This window comes from Cyclopterus lumpus, chromosome 10, assembly GCF_009769545.1.
Source record: "Cyclopterus lumpus isolate fCycLum1 chromosome 10, fCycLum1.pri, whole genome shotgun sequence".
In the NCBI taxonomy this organism is placed as follows: Eukaryota; Metazoa; Chordata; class Actinopteri; order Perciformes; family Cyclopteridae; genus Cyclopterus; species Cyclopterus lumpus.
Genome location: NC_046975.1, coordinates 15,834,673 through 15,855,370, shown reverse-complemented (window position 1 = coordinate 15,855,370; position 20,698 = coordinate 15,834,673). Strand labels below are relative to the sequence as shown.

At 41.1% G+C, this 20,698-nt stretch overlaps 1 protein-coding gene across 7 annotated transcripts in view; it reads left to right on the top strand.

Annotated features, from left to right (window-relative positions):
• Positions 1–20,698, top strand: part of dlg3 (discs, large homolog 3 (Drosophila)) — a 74,204-nt gene that overhangs the window by 18,169 nt on the left and 35,337 nt on the right. Inside the window, exon 1 of one of the 7 annotated variants that reach the window (XM_034542927.1) lies at positions 1,028–1,446. The exons of 5 other annotated variants lie outside the window; for them this stretch is intronic. In XM_034542927.1, coding sequence (XP_034398818.1) covers positions 1,081–1,446 — 366 coding nt within the window. In that variant the 5' untranslated portion in view covers positions 1,028–1,080. Of the gene's footprint in view, positions 1–1,027; positions 1,447–20,698 lie in introns of those variants that run through there. One more of the 7 variants, XM_034542924.1, reaches the window with a different exon arrangement.

Below are 20,698 nucleotides of genomic sequence, written 5' to 3'. Positions count from 1 at the left end.
ACCTTTTTATTGAGGAAATAGACAAATACAATATTGTCATTGTGCCTTGATTTGTGAAGCAGTACCTTTTCACCCAAGGCAGGCAGCAGTGAGGTTTAGTTGTTGCGGCCCCTTTAAGAGCAGCTAGCGAAGCGCTCAGTCCTGTTGGTGCTGCTGCTGCTGCTGATGGCAGCGCTGCCAGTTGATTGGTTGTGGCTGTCAGGGCTGAGGTGCTGGAGGGATGCTGCTACGTATCTCCCCCCCGCCTCTCTCTCTCTCTCTCTCTCTTTCTCTCCCTCTGTGTCTCTCTCTCTCCATCTCCCTCTTGCTTGCTTGCATCCCTCTGAATAATCCACATCTAGGGCAAGCTGGCTGAGAGGCGATCCAGTGCTCAGCTCCTCTCTGCAGGCTGAGAAAAGAGACAGAGAGAGAGAAAGACAACGATTTTCAACGCAGGAGGAAAACCGTGAGATTTTGACAGACCGGGCAAGATACCCAGAACAGAAGAAGATTTTCATCTGCGGATATTATTTATTTATACATATTGTTTATATATCTATATATATATTTGTACACACACATATAGATATTTATATATATATACATTTATCCCTGTACATAACTGTATTTGTGCTTGTCTGTTTATATTAATATTTTTATATGTATTTGTGTGTGTAAATATATATGATATATACACAAAAGAATATATATATATATATCTATGAATTTATATGCGTATCACTGTGAACCAAGAGAAGCAAGAGGAAATTTCTACCATCGGGGCTGGTCTCTGATTGTGTGGTCGTATACAATATTTTGAATTTTTTCTTTGATCTTCTACGTCAAGAGGACAAAGACTACGTGCCCATTTTGTATTTTTGTTTTCCTGTTGCTGCTTCTCGTCCCTCTTGATCTTTTTTTTTTCTACATCCGAAAGGAATAAAGCGGAGAGTGACAATCTGTAGAAATTCCTGTGATTAGTGTTATTTCCGTCGGCAGTAGCGCTCTGTGAGCCGATCACAGCGTGCTGTGTGAGATCTGAGGAGGCAGCAGAGACAGAGTGCCACGCCGCTCAGCATCAGTCCAGCCAGCGCAGCCAGCATGCACAAACACCACCACTGCTGCAAGTGCCCAGAATGTTATGAGGTGACCCGTATGGCTGCTCTGCGTAGGATGGACGCCCCGTCATATGGAGGAGACTGGCAGGCCGAGCCCTATGGATACCCGCCTGGGTACGGGGGAGGCCAAACCTTACCCCCTCCGGCCTCAGGGGGAGGTGGAAGCATGGGAGGAGGAGGGGGCACTTTGGGGAGAAGTAAGGGCAAGATTATGTCTGGTGGGGGCCCTGGAGGCCCCAACCCAAAGGGCCAATCCAAGTGTGGCCCCAAAGTAAACGGCAACAACTCCAGTGGACAAGCAGGATGGTGGCCCGAGTGCACCTGTACCAACCGGGAGTGGTATGACCAGGTAACTCGTCTTTCTCACTCTGTTAGATAGCTCAGGCCTGTGGGGCCTAACTGGGGAGGACTGGGATAAGATGAGCTGCTGCTGTAGTAAAACTGAGACCATCATGTATCAGCTGTCGATTTATACAAGAGAATTCATATTTAGTATTCATCTCAAGCCCTCCGTTTCCCATTTGTTGACTGTGGCTCCTCTATTGAAAGCAGAGTAAGGAGAAGAGAACAGGACTGATCCAGTTCCACTGCACACACATAGGGATGATCTTCATGTTTGGATTTGATGCAGATGACTAATGCTTATACATTTAACACACCTAGTATATGTCGTCAAAGGCTTACAGCGATGCAGTTACCATAGGCCAAAAATGGTGCATTTTCCTTCACTGAAGCAGCAATTGGCTGCAATTATTTTAAGTTATCTCTCAAGCTGGTAACGCCGACATTAACGACTGACTTTGTACATTAGATGTAAGAAATAGATTTATCAGAGACCAACTAATTGTAGGATTGTGTCTCATTAGCTCAGAGTAGAGAAAGATATGATGAAATCCAGCTCTGATACACTTCCATTTCTTATTTGGTCTCCATTTTTTTTAGCAAGCAATTTTGCTCTAAAGAATACCATGTAAATTTAACGTGTTGTCTGAAAAGGAACAGGGAATAAGCTGTGCCCAAACGCTGCCTGTCATACATGCCGCACAGTGTGAATGAACCTGCCTCTTTACGTGTGTCCATTTTGTCTCTATTATCCCCATTTATTTACATGTATTTATAAGTCACAGTTGATAAAAGGTCATAACAGCTTCAGAAGCGCAGTCTTTAATTAAGGAAGGTGCATGGATGTGAGCATGAGAGTGAGCTTGGGTGGGGGAAGGGTAGCTCGGTGAGCATAAGATTCATGGAATGGTTCTAGCTGTGCATGAGTATGTGTCTATGTAGTCTCGTATTTGCGGCAAGTGAAGCCGCCGCATCATTTGTAGTCCCTCCGTTTATGTCTGATCATGCTTTGAGCAAGTAATGTGAGGCCATAGGAGGAAGGAAGGTGAGAAGAAGCACGGGTAAAATGGAGGCTGAGATTTCAGTGGCAGAGTGCAAAAGATCCCCCTGAGCTGAGCCCACATATGAACCGCAACCTGACTGATATTAGCAGATTACTACAACCAAGGGGAGGTTTGAGGAGGCAGAAAGAGATTGACACTCTCTTGGTTCATGTGAAATCTATTGGGAGCCTTTTTCTTCCACACCAATCAGGCTTATTTCGTGTTTCACACATTCCAAAGCTCACAGCAGATGTGATTATGTAAGCCTTTATTGCTTACACGGAGCATTTTACTAGCCAACAGTATTACCACCTAATTCTTCTACTGCTCATTTCCAGCATTCCATATTCAACTTACAATGAAACAAATTGGTATCTAAATAGGTTCCTTCGTGATTCGTGTTGGCATCTTATGTTGTTGAAACAGCACGGTTAATGGATAAACCACTCTGTAGAATCATATCTGGTCCTATCCTTTCAAAGGATCCTTGCTCCCTCGCTGTAACGTGTGAATGTTCACCTCACAAAAACTGCAGAGAAAATATCCAACAGAGCATTTCTACTTTCAGTCCAGGAGCAGCTACATTGGAATAAAAAAAAGAATGAATCAGTGATGGGATGATGGTGAGGGAAAAGCAGAGAGAAAAAGAGAAAAATAAGCCAATAAAGGCAGGCTGTGGGCCTGGAGAGGGGGAGGGGGTTATGTAAGAGGAGGCAGTTGGTGGTGCTGTCAGAGAGCGAAAGCCAGCAAGCCCTGACACTGGACAAGCATCTGTCCCTCCATCTCTTAAAACAAGGCATGCAAGCGGCCAGTGTGCTTCCTATGAACGGGCCATAGCACACCCACCACCTTCCTCAGCTCTCCTCAGTCACCATTGCTCATCCTTTGGTGGGAAATGTGAACGCTACCCCTCCCCCACTACCTATACACAGTCGGAGAGCAGGGCAGCACAAACACACGCCCAACCATGCACGTCTATTATCTTATAGCTTTCATAACAACTTGTGTTTTGGGATACTAGAACAATGAAAAGCAATGACCTTACACAGCCATTCAGAATGATCCGAGTTGGCTTTTCATAGCTGGATCACTGACATTCCCAGATGGCTTCTGTAGCCATGAACATGTCATGTATGGGTGTAGAAATCATTACAAGACATGATGATGCCATATTCATTCTTTTTCCCCTCTGTCATCTATTTACAAGACAATTGTGCTGCTTTTGTCACAAGCTTGCTAGGTTAATTATGGATGATTACAGTTGGGATTATAAGAACAGTCTTTAAAACAAGAGCTTTTGAATTTAAATCTGAGAAAAGTAGAGACCTCAGTCTTCTGGGAGCTTCAGTCAGAAAGCTCCCTCTTCCCCCCCCTCGGGCTCCAATATGGCTTTGTTTGTTCTCCAGCTCTGTGGCTATGATTAGCTTAAAATATTAATTGGATTTTACTTTATTTATTAGCATCAAGATTTGGTCCAGAATTCTTTGCCAGGCCCGTTGTTTCTAACAGGCCTCTGGTGGCTGTGGTGTTTTAAATGAATGCACAGGTACGGTGGGCGTTCCATTTCAAACACTCCCAAAAGCCTTTGGGCCGCGTTCATATATGTTTGTGCATGTACAGTATGTGTTTCTCTTATAGTCACATTTATTTATTGGTATCATTGGTTTGTACATCAGTCTGATGAGATTTAGTTTGGGCCGGATTTGATTTTCCATTCCTGTAAGAGCAACCCAGAGAGTATTAACGGATGGGATTTACATGTGCTCCATGTCCGAATGTCTTGAGCTGGATCCCCTGCTGTTATCTTGAAAGGCTCCATCTAAAACCTGGAATATTCTCATCAGATCAAGAGAGATTTATACAAGCTTGTCTTGGAATAAAAAAGGCAAGAAATGATGTGATCTGAATGAAATTGCAGGCACATCCATACGTTTCCTTTTAGAAATCTAGGGTGAACAAGATGGACATTTTCATTGAACCTGCAGGTGCAGTTCTTTTCAATACATTCAGTCCAAGGTTACACAAAATGCATGCTGCAGTTTGGTTTTTCTAGTCTCAAGTAAGAGAAGTAATTTTACATTGATTGTGTGTCACATTGCACATCCGTATTTCTTTCCTCTGATAGATATATGTCAGAAAGACAGCAGATTCCTTACTTTGTGTTAATCCTTATGACGTTGGGTAAAGTAGGAATAGAGCGGAGAGCTGCTAGAAAATACATTTCAGTCCAATAACAGGGTGAACGCCTTTCAAACCTCACTTTTACAGGTGAGGGCTGCATTTAACAGAAAGTTAAGAATGAAGAAAAGCAATAAGGCGAAGTGGATGTTATGGATGATGCTTAGCGAGAGGTGGCTCAGAGCTGGTAGTATGGCCCGACCCAAAATATGATCCAATATGATTATTCTCAAGCGCTCCTCCGTCTTCGCCGACTCTTCGTACTCATGAAAGGAGGACTCCTCACAAGGCCAGACAACAGTGACCTCGAGAAACGAGGACATCTTGAAAGCATTGCTTTGTTGTGAGCTTTTTCTTATTATTAGACACACAATATGTGTTTGTTTACCGTCACACTCTTGGTTGTAGAGCTTGTTGACGTCACAGGTGGTGATGTGAAGTGGTCATTTGTTTATGTCTTGCCAGAAGTGTCAAGATGATGACTTCTGTCGTTGCCTGGCGGACAACATCCCAGGTGCGGGAGAGTTTGAAGGCTTTTTCAACCCCAGATTTCAGTCCACTTGGTGCATTCATTCTTCTTTCTTTAATGGAGCCGCGGTGCTTGTTGTTCGATGTGACCGTTCTTTGAGGTTCTCCTTCTTGCAGTAATCCAATACTTAATGCTCCGAAAAAATTTCAGGATTGATTTTATCATATATGTATTGGTTTGATGATGTATGATATGGTATTTAGGTCGTTGTTCTCTTCATCTGAACATCAAGTGAACATTGTACATTATATTCAATGCTTATAATTGTAACAATTCTGAAAGAGATGAATGACACCAACAATACAGCACCAAAAAGGATAATTATTCTCTAGTACAGTCCCACCATCACCTTTAAGTTTCAACATTGCACTGGCATCAGATTACATTTCATCTGAGGACCCTGCTCCCCATGCTGTCCCTCTCTCACCCCAACAAGCCTTTTTTATATTTATTTCTTTATCAGTGGGAGGCGAAAACAGGCTGAAACAGTGTAATTACCTTTTGAGATCTGTCCATATTGCAGCTCAAACACTGTATTCATCTTAACAATGTGAAATGTTTTGAAACCTGTTACAGACAAGTGCTCCAAATTTCTTAGGATTTTGGCGTGAATTATTGCACCTGCTATAAACTAACATCATGTATTATTTAACTACCAGCAGCAAGTTGTTAACGCTCAAATAGTTAGAATTTCAGCACCAAGAAAATGTGTGATTTGATATCAATAAACTACATGTTTAGCCATCCAGCCAAACAGTGAGTACTTCAGATTTAAGGATACAAAAGATGCTAAAAAATCTCAGGTTGGTACCTCCAACTTCCTCAAGATGCAATGTGCTGTTGATGAGTTGTCGCAAAAAAACACCATCATTCCATTTTGGGCAAACGGGGCAGATCTTTCTTAAGTAGCAGGAGATGCTTTTCTCCTCTGCTCTGTTGGAGTTGTGCTTCAACCAACTGCAAGATACTATGACAGAATGTTGCCATTTCTCGTGAGTGTTCTTGCAAACTGTGCACAGCAATTGAAAAGTGTTTTCACCACAGCGAGCTCTGATTTGAACAACATGAACAGCTCGACAGTAGTTTTATGAACTCTGGTTGCTCCAGTGAGAATGTAGAACAGCTACAGTCGTCTGAGGTCCACCACCTTTTGCTCTTGTGTGACGATTCAGGCCATAAGAACCAGTACTTCTTATACACAGTCGATGTTACTGTGTAGTTTCTCAATAACATGAATGACGGTCAAGCATTTTGAAGAGCTACCACGCTTTGCTCAAGATCATATAAGCCATTACTGTTTAACTGAAAATAGTTTCCAAATGGAATGTAGTACAATGTGTAAAATGTGAAACAAATTTGCAAGTTTCGCATTACAAATCTACAATTTTTGCACAAAGCTTTTACTTTTTGCCAAATGTGGGTACAAGAACAAAATAGAGCAGCAGTTAACTAAATAATTTGATAAACATGGTGCAACTTAGATGTTTCGTTCATCCAAGAAAATCATTGCATCTCTTTGCACTCAACGCTTTGGTATTTGTACTACAGAAAACATTTAATTTGTAACTACACCGAAACAGATTTTTGCTCCAAGAATTTAATTATGATTAAAATGCCAATATCCCATTTTACTTATGTCATACAAATTCATAGCACATCATTTCATTTGTGTTGTCTTCTAGCAAACCTCCGACATAAAATCTTCCATTCTGCCCCCCGACACAGACCTTTACCCATAAACAAAGTGTTCTTTACCCATGAAAATCTTGGGGTTAAGAGAGGACCGTGAATCATGGGAAATGCACTACGAAACAAGAGAGACAAGGTGCACTGCAATATTTATGTGCACTTTGACAAAAGTTTGCTTTTTATACGCAGCAAGGGGGGGTAGGGATGGAGCAGGGCCTGAAAAAGAGGCCGGTCAGACAAGCGAGCCACCAATATGAGGGGCTGATGCGGTTGATCTGCGACAGGGAGCTGCTGTAGCTGTGACCCGGGACCTCAGCTGGGTTCAATCCCACCTCTTAAAAGCATGTGTGTTGACCCCCTATTGTTTTTCATTTTCTTTATCTATATATTTATTTTAATCTTTTATGTCATTTACAATGTTTTGTCGCGTTCTTTACTTAAAAAAAATCTATAAATGAAAAAAAAGCATGTGTTGCTTTACCTTCATACTACGTTCACCTGCTCTTATTCAACATGGAGGTCCTCGGTGGAATGCAGAATTCACACAAATGTGTTTTATCCTCTGCCAACGCAGCTTCTGATGCTCATCAAGTGGTTTACTCATTACTGCAGTTTGACTGCAGCTATATGATGCATATACAGGCTTTTGCACCGTTTACAGGTGCAGTTAGCTGAAGCTGCAGATCGTGTCTGTAGAGGTGTGCTTCTTGCTGGAAGCTGAGGCTCCCATGCCCTTGTGATCCATATGGTCATTGTCAGAGGCCCTGCTAGGGCTCAGCCCCATATCAGCTCGCCTGTTCCCCTCTCCGGCTCTTGCTGCCATGCCAGGGGAGCTGTTTGTTTGTTTCCTTGCCTGCTTTGTTTTATTTAGGGTTTTTTGCTTATCACAGTAGCGACTGGCCTAGAAATGTGACTGTGCTGTGCAGGGCAGAGTGGACTCCTGATTCAGCGATGGAAGCATCTGATTTTCTGTTCGAGAGAGAAGCGAGGGACACGGGGCCTTTGATAGAATGAGATGGCGCCGTTAAGCACTGACATCGCTGTTGCTGTTAATTAAAAGAATCAGACGTCGGTGTGTGATAGATCGTATGTACAGATATGAAAGCTATTTCTTCCCTTCTATGCTTCCCTCATTTCTAGCAAGAACGTGCTAGCATTCTCAGCAAGGTGCACCAGATCCATCACCCACATGCTGCTGTGGAATATGTGTATATCCAATCAATACCAGAGAAGAGCTGGTCCCTCAGCCTTCTGACTCCTCTTCATTTTTGTGGGGTGTGTGTGGGTGCCTTCAACAGCGCTTGTGTTTCATGGCTTTTACTCAACCATCATATTAGCTGTTATTTTGGTAACACTTTACAATGAGGTACACAAACTCCTGAGTAGTACAGTACCATATTAACAGGAGCTAACTGCTGAATAATGCATACCCATCACTAATAGTTAGCTTCCAAATTATTTAAAATGAGTGATTAATTAAACAGTAGATAGTCATAAGGTCCCAGAGAAAAGACAAAGTAGATATTGTGTTGATGAGCAGTGTCTAATGATTAGTTTGTACACATTTCCGAATCTGCATAGTGACCACATTTCGATTTTGTTTTATATATTTTCATCAGAAGCCTGTTTTCTGATCTGCTCCCATGCTAATTTGCTTTTGAAAAAAAACGTAAAGCTTCCTCCGTGTTTTCCTGTTGTCTTAAATTCATGCATTTCCACAGCTCTTATTCCATCCGCACAGCAATATAATTATGTCACACTCACCTCTCTTCTCTGCAAAAAATACTGTTTTCATTCGATAACTACCTTGTCGCCTCCATTTTGCCGTTTTTAAATTGCTTTTAAGATAGTGTCAATGAAACCCAAGACTTCCTGCTCAGATGTTTCACATTAAGAGCGATCCTTGGTTCAAAAGGTAGAATATCTCCCATTCTAGGTAGGCTTTTAATTTGAAACATCTGCAGGAAGTATTGAGTTATATTTATAGTAATTTTCCATGGCAAGATAAGAGATGACTGAGCAGAAAGGATTGGAATGAATGAATAAATGAAAAGAGCATTTCTACATTTCAGAGGAGAAATGTAGAAATATACATAATAATGAATTTACCATGTAAGTAATTTCACCCCTGCTCATTGTTACAGTGTACATAACAAAATTAATAATGGCCTAATTCCATTTAGCTGCTTCAGTTTCAGGGTCCTGGTATTGTGCATGCTGTCATGGTTTACTTTTACAAAATACTTTTCTCATTTCACAAAAGGAGCTCAACTTTACCACCTAAAAGGTGACCAAAGTAGCCAAATTATTATCTAAATCAGGAACTATCTTTCTCAAAGAATAAGAAGATATGACCACAAGTCTGACCAAGGATTTTATGACTTTCAAAAGGTTCTCACCCTTTCGACACAGATACCTTTCTGTGTGCATTTAAGGGCATCTCTTGGCAGAAATGCAGTCTAATATTCATAAGTATCTTTTATGTTCTGCGTAATCACCTGAAAATAACATGTGGTGTTTTCGTGATCTTTTATATCTACATAAGAGCGGGTCCTCTTCACGGAGGTTGCCGCCATATTTATACAGTACCCCAGAATGGACAAACTAAGCACTGGCTCTAGAAAGGACCATTAGCATTTTTGAGTTTTTGCGTCGTCCCACCATACTTCTCCTACACGCTTGGCAAACGGTAGAAGACGCCAAATCCTACACACTGCACCTTTTAAGGTCAGTCACTCCAAAAATGTGAAGAGGGAAGTCAAAGGCAGCAGCTTCACATTTGGAATTTAGTCTAACAGAATACAATGCTAAATCTCCTTGTATACATGTCTTTAAAGGTAAACTAATTATGTATCTGAGTTATCGGGAACGACTTGTTCCTCACGCATTCATTGGTAAGTGCTCAGGAATGTAGTCACCTTATTGCGAAGTGTTACCATTGTTTTTTGCTATTTCACACATGAGACGGCATGTATACATGACATATCATAAAAGCTGTGTGTGTGTGTGTGTGTGTGTGTGTGTGTGTGTGTGTGTGTGTGTGTGTGTGTGTGTGTGTGTGTGTGTGTGTGTGTGTGTGTGTGTGTGTGTGTGTGTGTGTGTGTGTGTGTGTGTGTGTGTGTGTGTGTGTGTGTGTGTGTGTGTGTGTGTGTGTGTGTGTGTGTGTGCGTGCGTGTGGGGAAGAGGACATTTGGCGAAGCAGTACATTTCTTACCATGTGTAGCTGCTCTGAGTGCCATCTCTGTCTAATGCATTATCCAAGCAGCCATTTGGTCTGGCCTCTCATTTTTGTATGTGTGTTGTTTTTTCAGCGTTCATCATTTCTATCATCCCCCTCCTGTCTTCCACTGCCCTTCTCCTCCTCCGCTCTTTCTTTTTTCATACATAGTACGAATCAAAGGCTTCATTTTCGGGTGTAGAGCAGTATTCAGAGAGGACGCTGCCGCAGCAAACTATCAGTGGGATTAGTGTGGTTTAGTATGTACAGGAACAGCACATCCACGCCTTGTCACTCGATGTTTAAAGCTGACTGAGCTTGGTGATAATTGTATGTCGTAGCGGGACCTCTGGTGCATATTTGAGTGAAGCATAATTTCACTTTATGTGTGATTTTGAACACTCAACAAAATCTTGTCTAATTCAAGAAACCTTCAACTGTTCATATAACATCAGTGTTCCTTATCTATCCAGCTCAATCGTCTTTTCTAACCTAAATGTGAACAATAACATTGTGTTTACTGGCTCACATATGCTACGAGTTGTTGGGACTGTGGAGTTCACAGTGTATGACGAGCAAGATCAATCCCCCAGTTTTTCCTGGATTATCCAACCAAGTTTTCTAAAATTTAGTGACATCAAAGATGCACACAACCACAGTTTTACTTGGCCTATATAATTATTTGTCATGCTTCAAATTTGATACCATACTTTTATTATTTAGAATGTAAGTTTAGTTGCACACTAAGGTGGTTAAACATCTGATACTTTTTTTTGATTAATGCTCCATATTGGTCAGCATGAATCATTTTCAATAATCCTGATGAATTTGGTCAAATCTGGACTGATCAGTATGCACACAAACTGTATCGAGGGCATTCAAGGTGACTGGTTTTAATATAAGCTCAATGAAAAATGGAGCTGTAGATTAGCTTGATGTTACATTAAACCTCTTGTTTCAGTAAAAAATTGGGCTAATATTTGCACTTTGGTTGCAGTCCTGGATTAGCACAAACATCAATGTGTGAATATATTTCCTTCTTCCCCTGGGACCTTTTATATGTTTAAGCTACGTTTTGTACTTGCAGCTTCTCGTTATGTGATCAGTATAGACATAGATATATATTGTGACAGCAGATGTTTGACTTCCTGTTTTCCCATAGAGCTGACAAGATGAGAGGACAGCAAACATGTTCCAGACATGTGTCTGTTGTATGTGCACAGAACCACAGATGATCCATTAACTGGTCCCTCTCGTTTATTATCAGTCATTACTTTCTATTAGTGAAAATAGACTGAGTTTGGACAAACAGAAACACACATCTCAATCTCAGAGATAGAGGGAGATAAAGATAGAGGGAGATAAAGAGAGAGCATGACCTTGCCCTGTCATGGATATAAACAATACAAGCAATCCCAGCTTAATATCATACATCTTATTACACTGTTGATGGTACATCTCTGCCTTGAAATTGCTTTTATGGATTTATTACTTTTTGTTTCCCTCTGTGTGTCTTTGCATTTCTTTTTAAATATTTCTCCACGATGTAACAAAACCTTTCCCAAAGTAGGCCAAATCCAAATTCTTCCTCATATCATCACCTTTACTTGCGTATATTACAGTTTTAAATGGTCTTATGTAGCATAAACTGTTGAGCAATATGGGCATGATATCGGCGATAGCTTTCTGGATGAATGTTTTTTTCATGGCTTGATTTGGGTCTATGGTTCACTGCCATCTTACCAGTGGTTTGGAAAGCACAGCGAGGTGTTATAGACTGAGCCACCTGACAATCTAATCTGACTCCTTATGAAACAATAATTTATCAAAATCACCAGCAGGACACATGCTGATGATGGTGACATGCTCATGGCTTTTTAGGCTCTAATTTCAGTTTGATACAAGCGGAGGTTTCTGTTTTCTGAGATCATCTTCTCAGCACCCGTTAGAGGAACCTCCATATTGGTTTCAACCGAAATTAAATATATTTAAAGTATTTCTGTTGGCTCATTCAGTCTGCTGCTGAGCCTCTCCTGCTCACCTGTTTATGTTCATCACAGGAAATCTACTTAAAACACCTGATGTCCATGTTTGTCTACTTTTATCTGACCGAGCGCGTGGTGATCAAACCTGATTCTTATGAACATTGACAGCAATGGGAACGATAGATACCCATGTCTGCAGTATGGAGGGTCAAATGAAATGCTTAATGTTTCAGTGTATAGCAAGTGGTAAGCAGGCAGTGGTCCAACCTCTCAGTTGGCAGCTTCATTCTTACTTCTGTACAGTAATAACTTCAAATATGGCCGATCATATTTATGTTTTAGTCCAACAGCTTTACGTGTTGGCTTTGTGATTGTCTCGGCTTTGCATCATTTAGTTTGTTTTATCACAAAATGAAGGTTACGACTAAATATGGAGATAGATATATTATCCCCTTTGAGGGAAAAAAGAAAATGCCCCACTTGATCAGATAATGTGAACCACCCTTTAGCACAGGTTAGGTACTGAGCCAATTGGCAATGTCAAAGCAAGGCCAGATGGATTTTATAGAAAAGTTTCAGCAAAATGCACACTTCATCCCAGATCACACCCATTAAGTCCAGTATGACACAAGCTAAGTCTTTCATAAGAATATGAATAATAATTTTGCAATATTTTAAATTCTTTAATTGGATCCTGTGAAATACCATTACTTTTTTTATATATATAATATGGGATTATTTTCTGTTATAAACAGTGGTATTAAAGGCCAACTGCTGCCATTTAACATTACCAGATAGAGTTTCCTTTAAGAAGCGAGTGAAGAACCAAGCAGGCGTTTGTGACCCTAATGTTTCTTCATTCATGGTTAATCCCATTGCACCTTATAAATAAATACCTGTCGGTTGTGTGACCTGACAAACATGTATTAATATTTTTAAGAGAGAAAATGCAAGCGTAGTTGTATTGTACGGTTGCGTGAGAGTCAATGGTGAAGGCATTGTCATTGATGCAACATCTTTTCAAATGTATGTTTATATACTAATCATTTGCATAGCAATTTGCAAAACCCTTTTGGAGAAAAAAAATATCCTTTTTGTTTTACTTTTAGTGTCAATATTGTTTCCAATCCAGGAAATATAATCTTTTTATATTACAAAAAGATCATAGAGACAAAAGCACATCACTTTGCCTAGAATGTATGTCCCTCATCCCACTTGTTGTAATGTTTAGGCAACTAAAGACATTGGCATTTTGGTTCCCTAATTTGATCCTTAATAATATCAAAGGAATAGACTAACATTTTGCAAAATATATACATCTGCTTTCTTGACAAAGACTTGATGAGCGGTTTGATATCCGCCTCATATCTGTACGTTAAATATGAAGCTACCAACAGAAGACAGTTAGCTTAGCTTAGCACAAAGACTGGAAGCAGCAGGAAACCGCTAGCATGACGCTCACTAATTAAAACTTATATATGTTAAGCTTGTTTAATCCGTGCTTGTTGGCTTGAGTTAAAAAAAAAAAAAAAAAAAATATGTTTGGACAGAGCTAGGCTGTTTCCAGTCTTTAAGCAAAGTAAATCTTCTCCCGCATCTCGCTTCATATTTAGCGTACGAACATGAAAGTGGTACCAATCTTCTTATCTAACTCTCGGCAAGAAAGCGAGTAAATGTACATTTCTTTAATCTTACTTTTAGATGGCAGGAGTGGATATTTTGGGTAAAGGACTACAGTGTGTTGAAAGTAAACATTGAGCAGATTATTCATTTTGAACATTTAGCATTGCCAGTGAAGAGCTTGCAGATGCATAAAATACACACATTTTGTTGTTTATTTAGATTTTTCTTTTTTTTAAAGATGTAATCCGGCTCGCATTATGTTTCCTAAATGTGGATTGATGACAATTTACAAATCTCCTGTCTACTCAATGCAGTGGAAAGCAGCAATGCCGAGCCCTCCTCCAATGTGAGCCAGTGAGCGTCTTTTCAGTTGTCAGTTTGGGCTGTGATGATGCAAGATAGGAGGGGATGCAAGGGTGGGTGGGGGGGAGAGGACGACGGCAGAAGGGGAAGGGGGATAAAGAGGTGAAGAGATGAGAGGTGTGGCGTAAAGAAAGGGACGAGAGAGGTAGAAGCCAGTGAGGAAGAGGAAGGCGAGGGAGGGGGCAGATAGGAGCATGTGCTCAGACGCAGCCCTGTGTGTTGCCATGGTGCAGGCTCAGTCAGAGCTGCACAGCAGCGATGCTGCTCAGCTAGCTAATTACCCACAGACTGCAATGTTGATACGCAGGCGGCTGAAGCCTTCTGGATTTCCAAGAGCTTTTTTGATTGAAAATGTATCCAAGATGACCCCACAAAATAGAAATGCATTCTGAAAGTGAGCTATTGGTATGGGATGAGCAGGATTTTTGAACATTGTAGTGGTGCCCTGCTGTGTCAGCCATGCCACTTCATTGTCCGTAGAATGCTGCTGCTTACTGTGAGCCTGCAGATCCTGATCAGCCTGCTTATAAAACCCAATACGGGCCATTGTGGATTAATAGTCACCATTAAAATGTTCAATTATGTAATCAGCCAAATCCAAGCCCTGCATTATTATGCTCGCAAGAATATCTCAGCAGACGGGAACGAGAGGAATGATGCAACTTCACCTAACATGTTTATGTTTGAACAAAGCTCTTAGGGGGGGTTGAATAAGCCGTCATTCTTACCACAATAATGTTTAGTGTACCCAGGTTCAAATGAAAATCAAATCTGTCTAAAGGTAGATTTCTTTGCAAAGAAAACATTGCAATTGTGTTTCTCTACAAGCACTGATATACGGCTTGTCAAAGCATCTGTTGCGTTTTATTATGTGATAAAAATATTAAGTCAGTACATATTTATGTTCCCTTTTTTATCCTAATGAACAATTTGGCTAAGTGGAAAGCCATTTTGATTTAATAGTGGAGATAAATCCTCCTTGAAACTTAAACAATATTTAAAACTCATGATGTTGTTTGTTCATAACTAATCTCAACACAATACTGATACGCTTTTTGATTTAATTGCCAAGGAGCTGCTTTGCTATCAAATAAATCAGATTGGTTGTATTCATAAAATTTGAATTTGTTGAGTTTAAAGACACATTGAGAAATGGTTTAACATATTACATTACAAATTAATTAAGATATTTTTTTTGTTTTGGTACAGAACTGTTCACACTCTCAAATGCTGAATGTTTGCTGCAGCTAATTGTTTTAAAAAAATGTTGGGGAGTTGAAAATGAGTACATTCATCATTAGGCGATGGACAGGAAATTCATAGTGAAGGAAACGTAATGATGTTAAATTGACTATGATAAAAAGAAACAAGCTGCAACAATAACTCTGTGCTTGACAAATATCTTAAACGGTCAATTGATTATCAAAATTGTTGCTATTTATTTTCTATCTATCAACAAATCTATGAATAAACATTAATGTTTAAGTTTCTAGGAGGATTATTCAGTTTAACCACTTGTGCTTTTTATATTGATGCATTGTGAAACTTACAACTACTGTTTATCTCACTGCATTTAAATTGTATTTATACATATACAGTATTTTCCCCAAATGACAACCATCTGGTATTAAGTCTGAGATTACATGAACCTCTGTTAAAAGCGTTTGAGTGTTTGTGCTATCTCTTCGTTCCATTAAGGCGGCTGCTTTAATCACACGTTCTTCAGGGGACACTGTGAATCCTGAACATAACCCGAGGTGGGCAGAGAAAAAGGGTAAATCTGGACCCTCGACAGGAGGCAGATTGATTTGGCAATCGCCAAAGTGCTACAAACGTTAAAAACAATGCCCTGTTTCTTTTTCTCTGCTGTTTGGCGCTAAATACATAAGCATATGGATAAATGTGCTCATTTATTCATAACTATCACAGAGAAACTAGAGGCACGGCTCTTGTTTCTGTTGCCTCGCCTGTTGTCCTACTTACTGTAATTCTTCATCACTTTCAACACCTACACTTATTGTGAGCCAAAACTCCGGCAAGTGTAGTGAATGGAGATATGTGAGTGTGTGGGTGTTCCCATGTGGAGCTTATAGAACAGCATAAAAACTCAACCATGACAGGAGGATCTCTGCTGCTGTAAATTAGAAGTACAGCAGCAGAGATCCTCCCCCTGGGAGATGGGGATGAGTGGTTTTAATTGGGGTGAGGGTCAAAGTTAGCCTTGTTATGTTCACTGTAGTATTTTTTACAGTGGAGCTGTAAGTGCTCTGTATTTGCTGTCTGTAGTTTTATCGCTGTCTCATGATTTGGATTTGTGAACCAGTATCAGCCGAGGAGCCGTAGTTTTCATTTGTTCTGGTCTAAAATAGTACAGTCACATTTAGAGACAAAGAGAAACTAAGAATGACTGAGTGAAGGCTTGTGGTGTAAAAGGCCGTAAAAGGAAATGAGAGACAAATCTCCCCTCATGTTTTTGCATCAGATGGGTTTAAGGACCGACGTGGCCTGAGGGGAGAGGGTTTCTTACATCGTTGGGTTCATGAAGTAGAATCACAGTCCAATGTTCCCAATTAAAAGAAACGAAAAAGTCTAAAATTGGAAGGGACTAATTGCAGCTCAGAAGATTGTGTTCTGGGGTGCTCAGGAAATGAATGAGAGAAAAGAAGGTGACAAAAGTGAATCAGAGCAGAGTGAAACAGATTAGAGACCATTGTGGACCATCAGGTGTGTTTTCTGTTCGTAAATCGTTTCAGATTGTTAATTTTTATGTGCATCCTTTGTAGCTGCTGTGAGATACTTTTCTGAGAGCTCCTGTCGTCAATAAGTTCGAGCTGCAAGGAGAGTTAAGAATGATGGAGGCCGCTTAATACTTTTTTAAAGAAAAACGTACAATAAGGGGTTACAAGGGGTCATGTGTCGTATTATTTCTTCGAAGCTAAGAACCCTGTCATAACCCATTGGTTTATGTACAAACTGTACAAATGATGAATAACATTTCAATTATTGAGCTTTGGAGGCGCTAATAGGCAGATTTGTGTTACCCTGCTGCAAAGCCAGGCTTGCTGTTTCCGCTTCCAGTCTTTATGCTAAGCTACGCTAACTGTCTTCTCGCTGTGGTATCAATCCTCTCCTCTAACTCTGTTCACCGAATAATCTTATTTAATGTCCAAGTATTGCTTCAATGCATTTTGCTTTGTGATAAGAAAACCTTCACATCCAGGTAAAACTCACAGATGCAGTGAAATGTGTTGGTTGATAAATTGCTGGATGCAATACCTCGTCATGTCAAACTAATACGCTTACCTCATCAACAGCATCGTAAAGGCGTCGCACAGACTACACAGCATACACACTTATGCTTAATTCAAATCAATCAATGAAAAATAATGTACTTCTCCACCGTGACACAGAAGCTGAATATTTTAACACTGTTGTTGTTGTTGTTGACTGAGGTGGCAACGTGACAGTGGTGAAGGCATCAAAATGGAAGCGCTCACAGTTGTGCGGTTTTAGGCTGTCACCAGTACTCAGCGCAGGATCCAAAAAACCAGAGACGAACAAGCTTAGCAGCTCACTCAGCTTAGCAACAAGGGATAGCAACTAGTCAAGAGCTGTGAGGTAACACGCTGCAGTGACCTCTGATGTAGAGGAAGCAGTGGGGGTGGGACCAGGGGAAGCATACTGATGATACTCGCACACGACAGGCTTCCTTCATCATGGAGCCTTTCCAATTGGTAACTTTCACCATGGCTGTTACTTTGCGATGAAGCCTCCTGGTGTTGGCATGGGTGATATGAGACCAGCTACTGATTTAAATTAGCCATACGGTTACTGACAATACAGTGTTTCTGTATACAAAAATACCTGATGATTGACGAGGAGAAAATCATTATCTTTCTGTCTCGAATGTTGCTCCTTAGCAGCAACATTTGAAAAGGCAGGGATAACTCGGATCAGAGAAATAACAATGTGGCATGTGCAGAACTTCATAATGCTGAACTGGGTAGTCACTTCTTTAATCGATTTCATCGATTTATCTGCAACAATTGTGACCTAGTCACAAGTACACACCACATGTACACATACTGGACACTCATGTACATCAAAGTTAAAGCACACATGCACAGAGACACTGCCATGTTCAAACCGGATCAATTGTCAGCAGACTTGTCGAAGGCCTTCTCCAGCAACACTGTTATGAATATTCATTACGCTAAGTACATTTCCCTCTGTGGCTGCACTTGTGAAGGTCAAACTAGCCAGCTCTCATTTGAAACTGCTCAGCATGACAGAGAGGTAAGCCAGAGCATGCCTTTGTAATATTACATAAAGATGAGGAGGGAGCGCTGCTGACAGCTGTGACGGGCTATTAATTATCGTTTCATGAATGTGCGTCTGCGGCGTGTGTTGGGGGGGGGGGGGTTTGGGAGACGGGGCCAACACAGTCACAATGCTCAATCATAGCCATCAAATCAGAAAACCTTTAGCTTTAATGGGGCCATTTTATGGGTGAGCTAATTAATTTCCTTGTGGCTGCCTTATTGAAATGAATTCCTGAATTCAGCTGGTGTTGTAGCAGGAGAAGGGAGCAGTTGACCTTTGCCGCTGTGGGATTTTCTTTATTACATCTCGTTATTCCGCCTTTGTCCCCGACAAAGAATGCAACATTGGGCTTCGACGGCGTCCGTGAGTAAGACATCCCTCGCTGTCATGCGTTCTTAGCGCCATCAATCTGTCACTACTTCTCTCACCTTACCTTGCTCCTTCCCTCTTGCACGGGGGCCACAGTGTGAATGAGATGTTGGGTGCATGGTAATTGAGTAGGTATTGATTGGACTGCAGCGTGGCCTACGAGAGGCCAATGAGAGCCAGGGGATCAGAGCAGCACCACTGACTGCGTCTCTCATCCCGCATTCTGCAGGAAAACATAAACGCAGTGCCGCAAAAGGCATCGGGAAACGAAGCAACGTTACACTTTGAGATAACATAAGCACGCCTTGTTGTCCTACATGTATCTGCAATGAGCTCTGACTTAAGGCTGAGGAAGAGCTTCCTTCAGCATTGCCTGTATCATTTGACTGACTGGGTGCATCATCTGAGTGCAGCTGACTGTCATATTTCACTGCGATGTCACCACTGGAGACTGAGCTGCCATGTCGGTGTGCCTGGCCAGAGAGGAACTGATGTGGAAATGTTTCCTAAGGAGGAAGGGGTTATTGCGCTGTCAGCATGCCGTCACATCTGCACACGTGAACCCTCTTGTTCTTGAATATATATATATATATATATATATATATATATATATATATATATATATATATATATAAATAAATATAAGCTACAGTATGGTCAGATTAAATAAAATTTGAAATAGAGGTGTTTCTTTCCTGACCCTATTGCAGCCATAACGTCATTTTTTTTTACTCATGACGTGTGTACTTAAGGAGTGTGTGAGTGTGTGAGAGAGTGATGGCAGGCAGTCAGGCACATCCAGCCCATGGCCAGGCATGTGTGAGCACAGAGCCGCATAAACTGCAGTGAGAGAGCCCTGAGAGGTGATGCAGGGGGGAGGTGGCTAAGCGGGCTTGCAGGCCAATACCGTGCAAGCACTGGTTACCATGACAACACATTGATTATTTAACAATTTGGACGAAGCCTGTGTCCTGCACTTGCCAAGGTTCAGTGGGAGTCTCTGTGGCTTTACTGTCCTGAGGGGCTGCAGCCAAGTGAGTGTTGTGTGGTGCAATGCCACCGGGACATGAAGCACATTCGCTGTGATGCTGAGAGACAAGAGACAGACACACATCTCAACTGATAGAAGAGCAAGATGATAGATTGATGAATAAGAAGCCATTATGAACAGATGGGTGGATGAGACGAGGGAGGGAGAGAAAGCACTTCAGCAAGTGAATTTTCTTCTCTCCTGGTGGTTAGTCGGGACTTGTTGTAATGATCTCATGCTGTGGAAGCAGTCTGGACTCATTGTCATTGTGCGTACATGAGCTCTTTGTGTCCAGTATGCTCACTTGCTTCCATGTCTCAGCCTACATTTATGGGTGTCCACAGCGTGCCAAAGATATTGTAGCCCTGATTGCAGGTGGGCAGAAGTTAAGTACAACTGTCCGTGAAAATGGTTTAGAATGATTGAATTAAAAGGAAATATGGAGATTTTATGATAACCATATCCAGATTTGGTTAAATCCGGCCATATCTGTCATTCCCACACAACAGAGCTGATTTTACTCACAAGTCAAAACTCTGTTTACACCTGACATTTACATGCGATCTGTATCTGGATAAGGACAAACACTTTTATGGGATCAAAACCTGTGTAAATATTATCCATTTTGCATCTACAATCAAGTCGGAAGGTCACCTTACTCCTTCTCTTTCTGCTTTAGGAACTGCTTTAGGAACCTGGCAAACGCTACAGGTATTAGCAATAAAAAAAGTTATGAAAATGAATGATGACCGTCCATGGCAACACTTTCTTTGACCCGGTACATCCTCCACCTGCCTAACTGAACAGGAGTAAATACAAAGGCCCGTGGATCGGATGTCATTATTAAGAAAATAAATCAAGAGACGGATCACATGTTAATAACAGGTGCAAATGAGACTTTCTTGTCAAA